This window comes from Zea mays, chromosome 2 (genome assembly GCF_902167145.1).
Source record: "Zea mays cultivar B73 chromosome 2, Zm-B73-REFERENCE-NAM-5.0, whole genome shotgun sequence".
NCBI lineage: Eukaryota > Viridiplantae > Streptophyta > Magnoliopsida > Poales > Poaceae > Zea > Zea mays.
This window is the reverse complement of record NC_050097.1, coordinates 194,849,878-194,862,216: the sequence shown is the minus strand read 5'-3', so window position 1 is coordinate 194,862,216 and position 12,339 is coordinate 194,849,878. Positions and strand designations below refer to the sequence as shown.

General features: G+C 49.0%; 1 protein-coding gene across 7 annotated transcripts; it reads right to left on the bottom strand.

The window, feature by feature from the left end:
* Window positions 1-3,364: 3,364 nt before the first annotated feature.
* LOC100193463 (uncharacterized) lies at window positions 3,365-8,184 on the bottom strand. 7 transcript variants are annotated; one of them, XR_004855854.1, is made up of 8 exons: window positions 7,977-8,184; window positions 6,635-7,159; window positions 6,409-6,530; window positions 6,257-6,297; window positions 6,066-6,164; window positions 5,555-5,750; window positions 4,982-5,087; window positions 3,365-3,596 (listed from the first exon to the last, which is right to left on the bottom strand). XR_004855854.1 is itself a non-coding variant. In XM_035964514.1 (7 exons), exons 2-6 carry the CDS (start codon window positions 7,131-7,133, stop codon window positions 5,579-5,581), a joined length of 933 nt encoding a protein of 310 aa, XP_035820407.1. In that variant the 5' UTR covers window positions 7,134-7,159; window positions 7,977-8,169; the 3' UTR covers window positions 3,365-3,596; window positions 5,555-5,578. The 7 variants fall into 7 exon arrangements, 4 of the variants coding, with proteins under 4 accessions (XP_035820407.1, XP_035820409.1, XP_035820408.1 ...); XR_004855855.1 differs by lacking the exon at window positions 3,365-3,596 and adding an exon at window positions 3,632-4,124; XR_004855853.1 differs by lacking the exon at window positions 3,365-3,596 and adding an exon at window positions 3,632-4,246 and having other exon boundaries at window positions 7,977-8,169.
* Between the last annotated feature and the right edge of the window lie 4,155 nt (window positions 8,185-12,339).

Here is a 12,339-nt window from a genome sequence, read left to right as displayed (position 1 = left end):
CCCACTGGATGCGGGTGGTGGCCTGATCCTGACGTCGTCGGTGATGCGGCGTTGGAAGCCCTAGGGTAGATGACGTATTTCTCCGGCCGGAGGTTGGCCCACCCATGCCTGCCCGATGTCCCGACGGATTGGCTCCAGCGCTCCTGCTCCCTCGTCGAGCCCGGTCTGCACCCCGTGGATTTGCTCGAGTTGTGGGTCATGACCCCCCGCCTGAACGGGGACCACAGCTAGCTCCCGTGGGATGTCAACGCGAGGCACCGGCCTAGGGAGGTCACCATCCTCCGGCATGCCGAGATGGTTGCCTTCGGGGGGACCCCCTAGATCGACGTGGAAGCATTCGCGACTTGGGCCGCGGTCCTCGTCGTCGAGGCTACGGCTACCGTCGGAACAGTCGGAAAGGCAATAGTCGCATGCGGTCATGAAGTCCCGCATGGCACTGGGGTTGCCAAGTCCAGAGAAATCCCAACATATCCTGGGTTCGTCGTCTTCCTCGGACCCAGAGGGCCCGTAGGTCGAGACGTCCGTCAGCCGGTCCCAAGGTGACCGCACACGAAACCCCAGAGAATCTGGATTTGCCTCTACGAGAGCGCCCGCCAAAGCGAGGTCGCTAGACGGGTTGAGGCTGAAACCGAAAGACGCGGGATGGGAATCGATCGGTACCTTTTGGTCGATAGGCGGCGATAAGGTCGCATCGGGGACTGACTGCGCCGTCGTCTCAGGTACGAGGGTGACGTCCAACAAGCTTTTCGCGAGCGTGCGGGCGTCGTCCGCTTGCTCGGGATTGGTGTGTCGCGGGGAGACGGCGCTCGCCTTCGTCTCAAACGCGAGGTCGACGCCCGGTGCGCCCCCCGTTGGGGTGCCGGGACCATCGACTCGCTCGACAGCCGACGAGGCGCTGCCTCCTGCTTGGCCTTGGTTGCCCCGCCTCCTCCTCCGTCGGCGGGGGAGAGGACAGGGTGAGCTCGAAGGTTGCTCTTCCACCACGCGGGGAAGACGTCGCCGATTCCGCCGCCGGCAGGCGGGTTGTCGGCCGCCACCGTTGTTGTTGCACGGCGGTGGAAGGAGTATCATGTCGTAGCTGCCGTCGAGGGATATGAACTCAAGACTCCCGAAACGGAGCACCGTCCCGGGTTGGAGAGGTTGCTGGAGACTGCCCATCTGGAGCTTGACGGGAAGCTGTTCGTCAACACGCAGCAGGCCCCTACCTGGCGCGCCAACTGTCGATGTTCCGAGACCGGGGGGTCCCTGGGCCGACGAGTGAATGTCGCCGCGTGCCCCAGCTCAGATGGGTCGAGCGCGAGGGCGAGCGCGAAGGGGGGAGAGCGAGGCGGCCGGAGACCGGCGTGAGAGAGGTGGGAATCTCGCGGCCCTCGTGTTCGTCCCGCGCCCAGGTCGGGTGCGCTTGCAGTAGGGGGTTACAAGCGTCCACGCGGGAGAGGGAGCGAGCGGCTCAAAGCGAGCGCCTGTTCTCGTCCTCGTCCCCGCGCGACCAACCCTCTCTAAGAGGGCCCTGGTCCTCCCTTTTATAGGCGTAAGGAGAGGATCCAGGTGTACAATGGGGGGTGTAGCAGGGTGCTACGTGTCTAGCGGAGGTGAGCTAGCGCCCTAGGTACATGCCGTCGTGGCAGCCGGAGAGATCTTGGCACCCAGCTGGTGTGATGTCGTGGCCGTCGAAGGAGCGATGGAGCTTGGCGGAGGGACAGCTGTCGGAGCGGTTGAGTCCTTGCTGACGTCCTCTTGCTTCCGTAAGGGGGCTGAGAGCCGCCATCGTCACAGAGCATGCGGGGCGCCATCATTGCCTATCTGGCGGAGCGAGCCAGATGGGACGCCGGTCTTGTTCCCTGCGGCCCGAGTCAGCTCGGGGTAGGGTGATGATGGCGCCTCCTGTTGACGTGGCTGGTCTACGCCCTAGGTTGGGCGATGTGGAAGCTCCTCTGAAGCCGAGGTCGAGTCCGAGCCCCCGAGTCGGGCGAGGTGGAGATTGCCGTCTTCTGGGGCCGAGCCCAAGTCCGAGCCCTGGGTTGGGCGAGGCGGAGATCGTCGTCTTCTGGGGCCGAGCCCAAGTCCGAGCCCTGGGTCGGGCGAGGCGGAGATCGTCGTCTTCTGGGACTTAGCCCGAGTCCGAGCCCTGGGTCGGGCGGAGCGGAGTTCGTCGTCTTTCGGGACTTAGCCCGAGTCCGAGCCCTGGGTCGGGCGGAGCGGAGTTCGCCGTCTTCCGGGACTTAGCCCGAGTCCGAGCCCTGGGTCGGGCGGAGCGGAGTTCGCCGTCTTCCGGGACTTAGCCCGAGTCCGAGCCCTGGGTCGAGCGGAGCGGAGTTCGCCGTCTTCCGGGACTTAGCCCGAGTCCGAGCCCTGGGTCGGGCGGAGCGGAGTTCGTCGTCTTCTGGGGCCGAGCCCAAGTCCGAGCCCTTGGTCGGGCGAAGCGGAGCTTCCTATGGTGCCTCCGGCAGGGCCTGACTGCCTGTCAGTCTTACTCTGTCCAGTGGCACTGCAGTCGGCGTGGCGTAGGCGACGCTGTCCTTCTGTCAGGCCGGTCAGTGGAGCGGCGGAGTGACGACGGTCACTTCGGCTCTGCTGGCTGGGGGGTGCGCGCCAGGATAAGGGCGTTAAGCCACCTTTGCATTAAATGCTCCTGCGACTTGGTCGGTCGGTGCGGCGATTTGGTCAGGGTTGCTTCTTAGCGAAGGCAGGGCCTCGGACGAGCCGGGAATATGTTCGCCGCTGAAGAGGGGCCTCGGGCGAGACGGAAATCCTCCGGGGTCGGCTGCTCTTGTCCGAGGCTAGGCTCGGGTGAGGCGTGATCGTGTCACTCGAATGGACTGATCCCTGACTTAATCGTACCCATCAGGCCTTCGCGGCTTCGTGCTGATGGGGGTTACCAGCTGAGAATTAAGAGCCTTGAGGGTACCCCTAATTATGGTCCCCGACAAATATATTGTCGAAATGCCGTAGAATTCATGTAAAATCGCTGGCGGTCCGAGTGGAGTCCAGACTCGGGAGGCACGATCACACGACCAAACACAAACATTTTCTGGACCGAATTGAGCGCACGGCATCGGACGCATGGGTGTGCGGCGTGCCCATTCAGCCATTTTGGCCACCGTACAGATGTGGCGCACGAAGTGGTGGTGGTGGTGCCCACGCGCCAGCCGGGAGGAATGGCAGCATGGGGCACCGGTGTCCGTGCGTCTCCCCGGCATGTGAATGTGATGTGGCGTTAGCAAGGATGTCGCCAGAGGCAACGGGAATTTTAATAGAGACTCTCCGCCTCAGTACGGTACCTGGCACTTCGTCACGGCTGCGGCTGAGATGAGCGGACGGCATGGGCCTGGAATTTTTTTTCTTCTTCTGCTTGTTTGTTTGATCGATCGATCGAGGACGACCGAGCATGGTCTCATATTCTCAGCGTCGTTCTTCTGTCACGGCTTGTTTGTTGGCTAGGAGAAACAGAGCCACGCGGAGATATACAGAAGAATAAGCTCTGGAATCAGGAGTCTGAAGATCGTGAGAGCTCATCAGCGGATGTCGGTCCACCTCCGACCTCCAGGCGCGTCGAAGGACCATCTGCTCTTTGCCACCAAAGCGGATGTCGCTGCCTGCCAATGGAAGTTACTTGCAATGCTCAGTAAGATTACACATGCAAACTACGACCTGTATTTTAACCCAAAAACTCTGATCATATTAGCGAATGTTTCTATATATTAAACGCGGACGCAAAACAGCCCAGCTAGACGGTCCACGTCAGTATTTTTTCTCTATGTCGTTCGATCACAAATGAACGATGACTGTCTGTCGCTGCATCAGTGACGATTAAAAAAAGGAAAAAATGGACGAGGAGAGTCTTCTCGAGAGTTCCATTTGAAACTTCACATTCCTACGCTTCTCGCTCCTTCTTTGCGGTCACCTGACAGCACACTGGTGCCCAGCACGACACGCACCAGCTCGCCATGGCGACGAGCGCCGAGACAACGTCGGAGCTGGACGCGTCCATCTCCACCATCTCTTTCTCGTCCGACGTGACGACGATCGCCGACCGCACGCTAGATCCGGACGTGCTCACCTTCGCCTCCTCTTCTGCGTCGGCGTAGCACCAACCATCTCCAGCCATAGAGACAACTTGCTCGCTGCAGAATGGGGCATACTGCAGTCATCACTATAGTTCGTGGAGCGTTGTTCGGTCAGCAAGATCCTCCCTGCGCTCTAATGTATGAGGAGTTTTTCCCTATAGCAACGGGGGCTTCTGCATCTTGATTTGCAACATGGAATATGGTTCAGTCAACTTTATTTGAAAATAGAAGGCGGAAAGTCAACTTCTTTCTTTGGGCGCTCCTTAAACATTACGCTCCCCACTCATGTTCCTTTTTATGATCTTAGGGCCCGTTTGGTTCACTACCTCAGTTGCCACACTTTGCCTAACTTTTCTGCCTAAGGTTAGTTATTCAATTCGAACGACTAACCTTAGGCAAAGTGTGGCACATTTAGCCACAAACCAAACAGGCCCTTAATCTATGATGTGCAGACTTTTGTATTCTTTTTTTAGGGTCCACCAAAACTCGCGGCATTTTCCTTCAGTCAATGGATTCCACATTCGATTAATCCCTGCTATTCAATCTTAGATGTGCATATTTTGTTTTTCTCCAGTTTTTTTTTCTGTCAACCACGCTGCATTAAAAAAATCGCTGCATTTCCATTGAGCCAATAGATTCCGCATTCGATTCCTCCCTGCTATTCAATCTAAGATGTGCATATTTTGTTTTTGTTTTTCTCCAGATTTTTTCTGTAAACCATTTTGCATTAAAAAAATCGCTGCATTTCCATTGAGCCAATGGATTCCGCATTCGATTCTTCTCTACTATCTGATCTAACAGGTGCATATTTTGTTTTTTTTCCTTTTTCTCCAGATGTTTCTCTCTCTCAACCACGCTATATTCCCTTTGGCAACAGAACAACTATTATGGTCGTAGACCTCTAAATATCTAACCTGCTAGGATTGTCTTCTAATTGTTTGAAGGCACGTCCAGTTCTTCCACTTTCGATTCTTTCAATTCGGCCTTCCTTCTTCTTTTGTATTTTACTTACATTCGGTTCTGCAAACAAAGTAGCAAAAAAAGGTGACAACCACCTCATTAACAAAGAAAGGTAAACACAGGAAGAATCATTTTCTCCACATTGTCGAATCTTCCGTCCGAACATGCCTTCTAAATTTAGCGTATTAATAGTACATAAACGATTAAATTCGTGTTTTGATTCCTTCGTTGTAGATTTATTTCGGAATGATGCTTAGTAGTACCTTTACTCCTTAAGGACAACACCAACGAGGTAATTAATTCATGTCTGTTTTCTTATGACAAGATACTTTTTTTTGTTTTCTTATGAATCCCAACATAGTTACTTACTTTCTGATAACTTAATCTTTTTTTCTCTTACGAATACATGCTATACACACATTTTAATAAAATTATACAACCTATCGCGCGCTAGGCGCGCGTTAGTGACTAGTATGTATGTATGCACGTACATGTACAAAGGAAGAAAGTATCGAACCGGAACTTGCCATTTAGATTCAGAGCCACTAACGTTACAGTCTTGACCTCGGACCACCCTCTCCTGGTATCTGCAGCGCATCATAATGGCCATAGCCATGGTAAAGAACTTGGACGGGAGCTTCCGTCCCGTGCTCTTGGCCGTATTCCGCGATCGCTATTAGACCACCAGCGGCTTTATCGTGCATGTAGACGGTGATTGGCATCCTGCAAAATGCAATAACTGTACTCTTACTGTTCTGGTGTTGGTGTATCACGATTACGATGGTCACCCTAAACAAGACAGCCTACAGATGGAATCCCCAAGTGCATCTTCTCAGCTATGGTGAATTAACAACAAATCCTCGTCCACGAAATAACTGAATAAACTATCCAGCGTTAGCATGCAGGTGTTGCAGATGATATTTCAATGAGCACTATAACACTGCAAAGGAGTACAGGTGGAACTAACATACCTGACAAAATATCTAGCTAAAATAGCAAATCGTATCGAAGTATTCAAAGATGGTGGCTAACACTCACTGAAGAACATGTGAAGCCATCAACAGCTCTGGCTCGCCTCCCCAGACATGTGGCTTCCTAATCTGAGATACGTACGTGTCGAAGTCCCCCTCAACAAACCTAAAAGAAAAAAGCAATGCACAATAAGATATAAGCACAGGAACAAGTGAATGAACACGCAACATGATTAGGGAAGAGAGAAATAAAACAACCATTCAGTCTCTGCCCGCCTCTTGATAAATTCATCTGCGACCTAATAGTGGTAAAGTTCATACAATGGTGAAAGCGCAACAACTAGTGTTTACGAACTTTGTAATCGAAACCATGAACCTGACTGATACGAAATAATAGTGTACGGGGTTACCTTTGTTCTCAACTCATCAGCTAGCCTTCTTTGATGATCCTCATTAGGTATGGGCTTCCTTGACCTAATGTAGGCACCGTGAACCACAGAACGAAACAGGCATCTTCCATCACCAGGAATGCCTGCGGGTCATACGGCTCAGCTATGAGTGCCTATTTGATATTATACTTTAAACCATTTTTTACAAATTGTGTGTTTATTTTAAATGGAACCTTCACACTCTCACCAGTAACAGAATAGTCTGTGTGAACTTCTTTCCCATGAGATAAATTTGTTGATGACATGGCAGATTCAGTGCTATCTATGTTGTTGTTAACAGGACCCTCAGCACTCGCCAGCCCATACGCTGCAAAACCTAGTCCAGAGACTACACATCCTATTCTTCGTGGCATATTTTCCAAACTCCAGCTTACACCAGAAACCTTTTGGTGGGCTACTGTATCAGACTTTACATTCAGGATATGGCTTTTTGCTGACCGTCTGCACTGCAACTGCCGCACTAAACCAACAAAACATGTCGCGTTTTGCACTTGGGATGACTTCACGTTCTTCTTAACAGGAAAATCAACTGAACCTATCCTTGCATGATGTCTCGCTGCTTGTGAGCAAGAAGTAATCCATAAATCCATTCTTTGAGTACAACCTCCTTGTAGTTGATTAGATGGAGAATATGTGTTGCACAAAGTAAAGCTCCGCCAGCAAATATTAGGCATATTGATAAGCATTAGATTCAGGTAGTATTAAGTGTCAACTGAAAAGTATTTACAGGGAATCATAATTAATAATCAGTCGTAGTGTGGAACATAGGATTATTTGGCCAAATAAAATAAGACACCACATACAAGTGGAAAGAAGGTTATATTACACTCAATGAAGCTATAGGTAAGGTAATAAAATAAAAAAGCTTTAAGGATTGAAGTCTGTCCAGAAGGCCACACCAAACTTTGGCAAATAACCATTTTATTTTTAACGACAAACACCAAGATAGAAATGACCTGTTACACCCTTCCGTATAGGATTCACCTTTGCTACCTTTATGAACTTTTAAGGATACAAAATATGCTAAAAAGCATCCCCAAATCCCAGATATATAAAATCATAGACAGCTTATATCATTAGAATTCGTGCATACTAAGCCACTAAACCTACATCCAGGTGACTCCTTATATCATTATAATTCGTGCATACTAAGGCCCCTAGCACTAATTGTTAGTCAGGTAATAAGTTATTAGCTAGTTTTATCTGGGTTGGAGTATAGCTATTTGAGAGGAAAACTAACAATTAGTTGGTCTATTAACTGACCTGTTCTAAACCTCTGAAGTAATTTTAGCTGCTAACTATTAGTTTTAGAGGTTTAGAAAGGCCTAAGCCACTAAACAAGACTTAGGTTGGACCCAGTAAAAGACTACACCCGATATTTTTCCCAAATTAATGAAATTAGGAGGCATAATAACACATATTTATACACTTGCAGTAGACTAGATCCGATTACAAATAGCCAAAATAGCTTAGGTTAGGCTTGGGGGTACTCGGTTTTACACAGCAGGCGAATAGAGGGGGTGGCATACCTGGTGGCCTGGTGGGTGCTCGTCGCCGGAGAAGGGCCTGGCGAAGAGCTGGGAACCTGGCGTAGGGCGGCAGCGGTAGCCGAATTGTCCCCGACAGGGAGGGAGGGAGACAGAGAGAGCACGCGGCTAAACCGTAAACGGCGGGCAAGGGTGGGTGAGCGAGCCAGCTCGCCCGCAGCGACCTCTCCTGGGATAAAATAAGGGCCGTTCCTTTTTTGAAACAAATATATTATTTGTATTTTCTTTGTTTCTCTTTATTTTAGGAGGTGATTGAGAATTTGAGACTGTCCAACCCTATTTTTTCAAAGAATTTTTTTCTAAGAAAAATTAATTCATTTTCTCTTGAAAAATTGAAAATTTCTTTAAAAATGGAGTTGTCAAACGAACCCTAAGTGACGAAAATGCAAAAAAATAATTTAATCATTTTTCTTAAAAAAGTTCACATTATACGAATAGAAGTCATTAATCCGGTTTTGGATACATGGGATCGGTGGCATGATTCATGTCTGAAGATCAATATTATTATTTAGACTAATAATGTCCGCTGGTCTATTTCTTGATGTTTGAAGATCAATATTATAATTTAGACTAATAATGTCCGCTGGTATATTTGATGTAGTTCAATAGGATGCACAGTAGACTCAGGCCAAGATGAAACAATGACTATGTTATACACCTCAACGTAGACCATATACCCTCTTTTCTTTTTCTTTTTTTTTTTTTGAGAGAGAGAGACCATACACGGCTATTGAAGACCTAGAAGAGGAGCGTAGCGTAGCAAATGGATCAAAAGTTCAGAACCCAGCTCGATCGCATAACCCGGCTGCAGCCGCTTTTGTAGGCCCGCACAGTGCAACCGCTTTCGTTGGCCCGCATGCTTCCACCGTGCCGGGCCGAGTTCCGAACCGGCCCCAGCAGTCCGGGCAACAGGCTAACTCTGATCACATCACAGGACAAATGGTTCGTAGACAAACAATCGGGCCGGGTTTTCAAACAAGAAGGCCCGACGGCTGTATTTCACTCGACCAGAGCTACTGTTTGTCAGTAGTGCGCTGTCTCTGCTTATTGACGGACGCAGCAGCTCTGCTGTACTTGTACCGTCTCCGTCTGATTTGTTGCGAATCTAAGGCACATTTATTTGGTTATATGTACAGGTAAATGTAGGCTGGTGCAGAAGCTGTTTGCTTGGGTGGGCAAATAAATGTGTGGATATTTTTTAAATATGTATATAGTTTTATTCACAAAATCTCAGGAGCGTAAATATTTAGTCAATTAGGTGATTAAAGATATAATAAAAAATTGTGATACCCAATTTGTAAAAGATAATATATATAAAAAAAAGAAAGGTTATTTTCTTATTTTTATGTGGGTGTTATATTTATTTACCATCACATGAGAACACTTTACTTAACAAGAATAAATAGTTAACAAAAGACACTCAAATAACTTGTGCATCCTTTGGAGTTTTTGTTTGTTTGTGCATCAATATCTTGCAATCTTAAACTTACACTTGAATTTGAATTTGGTTTTGTGAATTGAAAGGAGAAAACAAAATCTTTACTACTTATTAAGACGGTAAGAGTAGTCTGCCGTTCTGTGATCTCAGTCGTCCATTCTACACTTCTATAATCTGAGCCGTCCGATGCTGCCCACCCAATTTTCTGCCCCCGCTTCCCGATCCCGCCGCCCCAGCCCCAAAGTCATCGTGATTTGCCCCTGCCTCCTCTTCCCCGATTCCGCCGCCGCCAACCCCGTCCTCACCCTCGCCCTACGCCACCGGATGCCGCGCGCTCTCCTCTGCCATCTCTCTCAACGGCTTGCCTCCAGAGATGGTCGGGAGTGCCGGATGTCGCGCGCTCTCCTCTGCCATCCTCCGTCCCACGCCTGTCTCGCCCTTGCCGATCTGGTTAGGCCTCGTCTCCCAGACTCCCATCTCGCCATGTCTCCACACGAGTCGGGAACGAGCAACTGCCTGCCTACCTCGGCCTCCTCCCTTGTCCTCCCCTCCCCGTCGCCCCAGCCCCCACGCGCGCGCGCTCGGTAGGGCACGCGCCGCAACCTCTCCCCACTTCTTCTCTCAACGCTCCCCTCCTCTCTCGAGCATGACTTCTCCGGCGCTAGACTCCCTCGCGCGGGCACGCGCCGGTAGGGGGCAAGACGACCATCGCCAGCCACCGACGTCCGGTCTGAAGCGGAAGCCCGAGTTGCCATCGCCATCCAGCCATCGTCTTCGCGCTGCTTCCGGGGGCCGGATCTAGGAGCGTCGCGCTGACAAGTGACCAGATCTGGACATCTCCATATTCCTTTTCTTTGTTTCCCTTTCAGTCGATCTAGCGCCCTGCGCCGCCTTGCCGTCGTCGCCTGATGTGTTCGCCGACGTGCCAGTGCGCCTTCTCACTAGCCGTTGGGACCTCGACGGTCTGGGCCTCGATGCCGACGCGCTCTGCCTGCCTGCCACCTGTTTGGCGTATTCTACGGCTACGGCGGTGCCGAAGGATGCCCATCGACAAGGGGAACCCTCAAAAGCCACCACTGTCTCTTTACAGGATCGTGCGTCGACCATTCCGTGACCCCGCTGTCTCCTTAACTGCTCCTCCACCATCTTAGTCACGCCTGTGTCGGCCAAGCCTTCCTCCAGCCCTCAAGGGGAAAGAGCGGCGTGTTCAAGTCGTTGACCATCTCCAAGTCTACGTGAGGCGCGTGCAGAGGTTCAATCAGGGAGGAGATGAAATGGACGTGCTGCCTTGGTCTTGTTATATTTATGAGTTCTTTGTCTGGTGCCTCTTAAATTTATTCTCTTCATGATGTTAGAAACAGGTTTTCAAAGAGAAGACAAAACTGAATGGGGCACTAAGGCGATTGTAGGAATCACATGGACTGGCTTGCACACAAGCTATGGAGATTAAGGAGTTGAAGGCTGCTTTAGAGGTATTTGTATGTAGATGAACGTGATACATGTACTTTACATCCTAGACAAGTACTCTTCACGGTATTCTGCACTTAGAGGTTTGTCACTTCATCATGGTACTAATGCGTCCCATTTATTTCACTATAGAGATTTAATTCAGTGACGAACCTGGGTACAGTTTGCAATATATATATATATATCACTGTATTAAATGAGAGCAATTGAGATTAAAGTTAGTTTTTCTAGGAGTGTATTGAATCAATCCGTAGCTTTCCAAAGGCTAGGATTCAAGACTTATTTCTGAGCAAAAAATATATATGCAGTCATTGTAAGTAACCATTTGGTCATTGAATTTGGAATTTGATCATGTGGAACATTTTAGAATATTTGCCAAGCATATAACTACTTAAACAGAAAGGTCTACACATTTGTACAACTGTTAACCAACTGTTTTCTGCAATAATGTGTATTGCCAGAGCTGATCATTCAGTATAAGCTCATCTGTAATTTTCTTTGCTTATTTTCCTAGAACAAGCAGGAGACCGCACCTCATTGTATTAGAGGAGAATATGCTTCACTTGTTGTTTTGTTTTATTTTTTAATGCATGTTCTTGCTAACTGATACTGACTTGTATATTGTTTTGCTAGACCTGCTTTGTGCCAAGACAAAGGTTGCCAAAGTTTGACTTGCATCTCCAGGTCGCAGCGACAATAAAGGTGGGCGATGCGGTGGCGACGCGGGAGCACAACCACTAGGTGCGGCTGTTCCGCCTACTACTCTCCATTCCTTCTGAACACAACCTTTAGGTGTAGCGGTCCAGACTACTACTAAATAGTAATACATATTACCAATCGTTTACAATTTTGAATGATGAGCTCCCTAATTTTATAAATGTTGACTGATAAATAGTAATATACCAGGTATGTATGGTATTGATTTGGGGACAATAGTGGGATTGGAGCTTGACGTCGACATCGTGGCGGCGAACGTAACGACAAAGAAGGTGAACGCTGCATCTGCCTCGTTTTGTAGGACATTGAGTTGTCCAAAGAAATAAATGATTCATTCAGGCAATCATCTCGAGCTAGGACAAGGCTTCCCTCCAGCATTGAAATAAGTGGCCATATGCTTACAATAGGGTAAATATTTTTTGCCACATTGCTTTGATACTAGCTCTTGTTACAACATGTTCATAGCTTTAGAGACTTGATCTCATTCATGTGCTCTAGAGTCTAGAGTCCTAGCATGACAAGCTGGCTTTTTGATGTTGTTGGTCATGTTTGTGTAGTTCTGATAAAATATATTTGCTTTACAGCTATTGGCCTACATATCTACCAATGGACGTGTATCGAGTTAGTGTATGGCCTTGGTGGTGGTAGTAAATATTTTACTATCAGTCCGAGTATTTAAATCAATGGCTTTAACATTTGTTCATGCCATGCAACTTAGCTTAA

Excerpts from the sequence above, each read along its gene's own strand:
- LOC100193463 (XM_035964514.1), bottom strand. The coding sequence starts at position 7,133 with ATGCTTATCAATATGCCTAATATTTGCTGGCGGAGCTTTACTTTGTGC. Across the intron at positions 6,531-6,634 it reads CACAGACTATTCTGTTACTG|GCATTCCTGGTGATGGAAGA; the intron begins GTGAGAGTGTGA and ends TATGACCCGCAG. Across the intron at positions 5,751-6,065 it reads ATGGCTTCACATGTTCTTCA|GATGCCAATCACCGTCTACA; the intron begins GTGAGTGTTAGC and ends TGCATTTTGCAG.